The sequence below is a fragment of the Mus caroli genome, unplaced genomic scaffold (assembly GCF_978045245.1).
Source record: "Mus caroli unplaced genomic scaffold, Mus_caroli_1 scaffold_8, whole genome shotgun sequence".
NCBI classification, from domain to species: domain Eukaryota; kingdom Metazoa; phylum Chordata; class Mammalia; order Rodentia; family Muridae; genus Mus; species Mus caroli.
In genome coordinates, this window is record NW_028227263.1 from 18,409,692 (window position 1) to 18,415,119 (window position 5,428).

The window sequence follows — 5,428 nt, forward strand, 5'->3', positions numbered from 1 at the left end:
GGCTCCCGGGCGTCGGGGCGCCCCCACCCCCCGAGGCCCGGGAGATCCAGTCCAGGGTTAATGCCAACGAGTTTCCACCTCCAGCCGCTCCTAGAGAGGCCGCGGCGCGAGCCAGCGGGGGGAACTGGCCAGGGACGGACACTTCCTGTGCGGGGGGAGGGGGCAGGGGCGCAGTAGCCCGGCTGGGGCTGGGGGCCGAGACTAGGGGGTCTCGGGCTGGGAGTTGTGGCTGGGGGCGGCCGGAGGAGTCGCCTCGCCCCTCACCTCCGAGGCCACGACGCGCGGGGGCCGGTGAGGGCCACGAGACGAAAGGGGACCTTGGGAGGGGGGCGGGGCAGCGGACAGGGGCGGGGCCGGAGAGGCCCAGGGTCAAGACGTCCGGCCTTCGCGGCCGAAGCCAGGCCGCCCGGTCTCCTCGGAGGCTCTGAACGGGCGGGTGGCGAGGGCTCGGGGCTCCAGGCACTCGAACTGGGTCGTAGGATCGTCCGCCATCGCCACCGCCGCCGCACTGGGAACTGGCAGGGATGGAGCGGGAGGCGTCGTCGTGGGGCCTCGAGTCCCGGGATGTGCACAGTCCCGACGCAGTGGGCAGCCCCGAAGGGTCTCTCAAAGGTGAGGGAAGGACCGCGCCTCTTAGGAGTGTGCCAGAAAACGGGGCTGTGGCCTGCGGGAGGAAAATAAGGCCGGAATCTTAAACACTTGGAAGTGGGGTGGAGGGTGGAGACTGAGTGCCCCGCGTCTTTAGAGGGGAGGTGGTACATTTCGTCACCTCGCTTGTAGGGGCCAATGACCCTGCTTAGGGAGTGGGGAGAGAAGTTTGGGACAACTAATGGACCCAATGACCTTCCAGACCCCCCATTCAATCTGGATTTTCTGTAATTCTCAGATCCTGCAAGCAACACAAGTGAGAATGAAGAAGGGGAAATTTCTCAGCGAGAAGGCAATGGGGACTATGAAGTTGAAGAAATACCTTTTGGGCTTGAACCCCAAAGCCCAGAGTTTGAGCCACAAAGCCCAGAATTTGAATCCCAGAGCCCCAGGTTTGAGCCTGAAAGCCCAGGGTTTGAATCCCGAAGCCCTGGGTTTGTGCCCCCAAGCCCTGAATCAGATCCTCAGAGCCCGGAGATTGAATCCCAGAGTCCTAAGTATGAGCCCCGAAGCCCTGGCTGCGATCCCAGGAGCCCTGGCTGTGAACCTGGGAGTCCTAGGTATGAGCCCAAAAGCCCTGGGTACGGTTCAAAGAGCCCCGAATTTGAATCTCAAAGACCGGGGTTTGAATCTCAGAGTCCTGGGTATGAACCGCAGAACTCTGGAGATGGCGTTCAGAATTCTGAGTTTAAAACCCATAGCCCTGAGTTTGAAACTCAAAGTTCCAAATTCCAGGAAGGTGCAGAGATGCCTCTGAGCCCTGAGGAAAAGAATCCCTTGAGCATCTCCCTAGGAGTCCACCCCCTGGATTCCTTTACTCAAGGGTTTGGGGAGCAGCCCACAGGAGCACTGCCTCCATTTGACATGCCTTCGGGGGCTCTGCTGGCTGCACCCCAGTTTGAGATGCTCCAGAATCCCCTGAATCTGACAGGAACCCTGCGTGGGCCAGGCCGTAGGGGTGGCCGGGCCAGGGGTGGGCAAGGCCCTCGACCTAACATCTGTGGCATCTGCGGGAAGAGCTTTGGACGAGGCTCGACCCTGATCCAGCACCAGCGCATCCATACCGGTGAGAAGCCTTACAAATGTGAGGTTTGCAGCAAGGCCTTTTCCCAGAGCTCTGACCTCATCAAACACCAGCGCACACATACAGGCGAGCGGCCCTACAAGTGTCCCAGGTGCGGCAAGGCCTTCGCTGATAGCTCTTACCTACTTCGCCACCAGCGTACCCACTCTGGCCAGAAGCCCTACAAGTGTCCACACTGTGGGAAGGCCTTTGGCGACAGCTCCTACCTCCTGCGACACCAGCGCACCCACAGCCACGAGCGGCCCTACAGCTGCCCCGAGTGTGGCAAGTGCTATAGCCAGAACTCTTCCCTGCGCAGTCACCAAAGGGTGCACACTGGGCAACGGCCTTTCAGCTGTGGCATCTGTGGCAAAAGCTTCTCCCAACGGTCAGCACTTATCCCCCATGCCCGCAGCCACGCCCGTGAAAAGCCCTTCAAGTGCCCAGAGTGCGGCAAGCGCTTTGGCCAGAGCTCAGTTCTGGCCATCCATGCCCGCACCCACCTGCCAGGCCGCACATACAGCTGCCCCGACTGTGGCAAGACCTTCAACCGCTCCTCTACACTCATTCAGCACCAGCGCTCCCACACAGGCGAGAGGCCGTACCGCTGCGCTGTGTGTGGCAAGGGCTTCTGTCGCTCCTCCACGCTGCTACAGCACCATCGCGTGCATAGTGGGGAGCGACCTTATAAGTGTGATGACTGTGGAAAGGCCTTCTCGCAGAGCTCCGACCTCATCCGCCACCAGCGAACCCACGCAGCCGGCCGCCGCTAACCAGTCAAGGGTGGGGAGGTGGTGTGCAGAAGAGATGGGGTCAGGGAATTTAAAGAAACCACTTAAGAGGATAGAGGAAAAGCTGGTGGAGAATAGAAGGACGAAATATTCTAGAAGATAGGTCAGGGCGCAGGAAGCCACATGCCCTCAAGAAGTCTGAGAGTTGGGCTATGAAAGGGTTGGAGGGAGGCCTGACAGGCACCAGGAAGCCCCAGGAGCGAGTCTGCCTCAGCAGCAGTGAGCTCTTTATCTGGGAGGCCCTGTTCTGGCAAAGTACTAGATGGGGAGGGGGGAGGGCAAGGGAGTGTCAGTTAGAGTAGGGTAGCTTAGACTGGTAGCTGCTGAGACCCTTGTGAAACCAGGAAGAGGGCAAAGGGTAGGCAGTGGGGAGTGAGGCCCAGGGGTAGGGTCTGGATCTCAGAGTAAACCCCACCCTGCCTTGTCTTCCTCAGGTTTTGGAGCCGTGTGAGTTCAATAAAACTTTTATGCGGTAAGAGATTTGTCCGTAAGATGTGTATGTGGACAGTTCCCTGAGCAATGGGAGATACCAGTCAGAGCTGCAGCTGCCGGGGTCTTGCCAAGGTCTTGCCCCAGAAGTTTTTTTATGATCAGTGGTTAGTGAGATCTTAGCATTCGACGTTCAGAGAATGGTTTATTTGCCCATGGGCACCAAAGTTCATGTGCTTTTGCATGCTGCACAGATTCAAAGGGAATGATTGTTGGAGGTGTGACAGTCCTCAGCTCTCCCTAAACTAAAGGTCTGTGATTCTGTCAGAAAACCACATGGGGGTGCTCATACCTAGGTGTGACCGCTCCCCATCGAGTGTTGGCTTAACCCCACCCTGTACCTGAGTTAGCACTTCCAGGCACCTCCAGTAGATCATCATCATCATCATCATCTTCTTCTTCTTCTTCTTCTTCTTCTTCTTCTTCTTCTTCTTCTTCTTCTTCTTCTTCTTCTTTTCTTCTTCTTCTTCCTCCTCCTCCTCCTCTTCTTCTTTCTTCTTTCTTCTTCTTTTCTTCTTCTTCATCTTTTCTTCTTTTTTTTTTTTGTTTTTGTTTTTGTTTTTCAAGACAGGGTTTCTATGTGTAGCCCTGGCTATCCTGGAACTCACTCTGTAGACCAGGCTGTCCTCGAACTCAGAAATCCGCCTGCCCCTGCCTCCCAAGTGCTGGAATTAAAGGCGTGCGCCACCACCGCCCGGCTAGATCTTCTGTCTAGGCTCTTGAGACTGGAGCAGGCAGCTGCACTTCAGCTCTACTCAAAGAGGAGGCCAGGCACTTGTTTGACCAAGATTATGGAACCACTTTACCAGCCAGTGTGACCAGCTGGTCTTGCTTGGTCTACTTTCTCTGGTACTGTGTATCAGTTGAAGGGGCTACCTTGCAACGACCCTGTTTTCCCATTCAAGTTCCAGACTCAGGCTGATGCAGACTTACAATCCGTGAGAATGGAGGATTCTAGAGTATGGGCATTTGTGACCTTAGCAGAAGAGAGCAGGCCACACCATGGGGAATCTTTTGGGAGCACATTTTGAGGCAGTGCCTACTGGGAGGGCCTGCTGAAGCATCTGAGAGTTTGCTCCTGTTTCACAGAAGTGGATACAGGCCACCACAGAGGACAGTCACTGTTTAGGCACTGTGTGTCTAAGACCAGATTTGACATTCACACTCCATTTACCTAGCTCCACCTCAGAGCTTGGCCACATCGGCACATTTTGAGTGTCCTTGGTCTTTGGACCTGGTGACATTCCCATCCTTAGGGCCTTCAAATTCATAAAAGCAAAGCTCCTAAGGCCATTTCCATCCAGCTGGTCATGGTCCGCAACTCTGGAAGAAACCACATGGTCCAATTCCATCTGCCTGGTTTTCAAAGTTAAAATAGACCATTATTGTTCTAGTGAAATTTTACAGTAACTGAAGGGCCTTTATGAACGTTGTGCAAGCAGGCCTCTGCTGCAGCTGCCGCCTCCTCTCTTTCCCTCCCTCCTCCTGCCCTTCCTCCCCTTCTTCCTCCTTAAAACGGCATGCCACTGTATAACAACTCACCCTGGCCTGGAGCTCAAGCTCTTACTGCTGAAGTCTAAGTGCTAAGAGCACAAGTGTGCAGCACATGCCCGGTTTATATAAGGTTGGGATCACCCCCATGGCAGGGGAGTCCCGTTAACTAGAGTAGTCCCTTGCTTACCTGCTTAGACTGGCAGTTACAACTTCCGCACTCTACCAATGGAGCTACATCAAAGACTTCATACCAGGCATTTTTATTTTATTTCATTTTATTTTGAGACAGGGTCTTTCTGTGTAGCCCCAGCTGATCTGGTACACTCTGTGTAAACCAGGCTGGCCTCAAACTCACAGAAATCCACCTACCTCTGACACATGCATCATTATGCTTGGCTTTTAAACATTCAACTCTATCATTTTATATTTGGATTTATTTATTTTATATTTGGATTTATTGTGGTACAGGAGCTTGAGTGCAGGACATGGCGTTTGTTGGACAACTGTTCTAGCGCTGAGCTACATCTGCAGCTTCAAATATTTTTCTTATTTTTCATTTGGTTGGTTGGTTTTGGTTTTTGAGATATGTAGCCCTGGCTGTTCTGCAGCTCTGTAGACCAGGCTGGCCTTGAACTCAGAAATCCGCCTGCCTCTGCCTCCCAAGTGCTAGGATTAAAGGTGTGCACCACCACTGCCTGGCTCAAATATGTATTTTCTAATTATTTTTTTATATAGTCTCACTATTTAGTATTATTTAACCTGGAATTACCAATGTAGACCAGGCAGGCCTCAACTTCACAGAGATTTAACTGACTATGTGTTCTGGTAGAAAATGCATTTTTTGATAAGTGGTAGTGGCACACACCTTTAGCAGCTGAATCTCTTGAGTTCCAGGACAGCTAGGGCTACACAGAGAAACCATCTCAAAAACAAAGCATTTTTA

At 53.6% G+C, this 5,428-nt stretch overlaps 1 protein-coding gene across 1 annotated transcript; it reads left to right on the forward strand.

The window, feature by feature from the left end:
- Positions 1-332: 332 nt before the first annotated feature.
- On the forward strand, positions 333-2,980 carry Znf768 (zinc finger protein 768). The gene is made up of 2 exons (XM_021168733.3): positions 333-612; positions 887-2,980. Exons 1-2 carry the CDS (start codon positions 525-527, stop codon positions 2,482-2,484), a joined length of 1,686 nt encoding a protein of 561 aa, XP_021024392.1. The 5' UTR covers positions 333-524; the 3' UTR covers positions 2,485-2,980.
- Positions 2,981-5,428: the final 2,448 nt, after the last annotated feature.

Excerpts from the sequence above, each read along its gene's own strand:
- Znf768 (XM_021168733.3), top strand. The coding sequence starts at position 525 with ATGGAGCGGGAGGCGTCGTCGTGGGGCCTCGAGTCCCGGGATGTGCAC. Across the intron at positions 613-886 it reads CCCCGAAGGGTCTCTCAAAG|ATCCTGCAAGCAACACAAGT; the intron begins GTGAGGGAAGGA and ends TGTAATTCTCAG.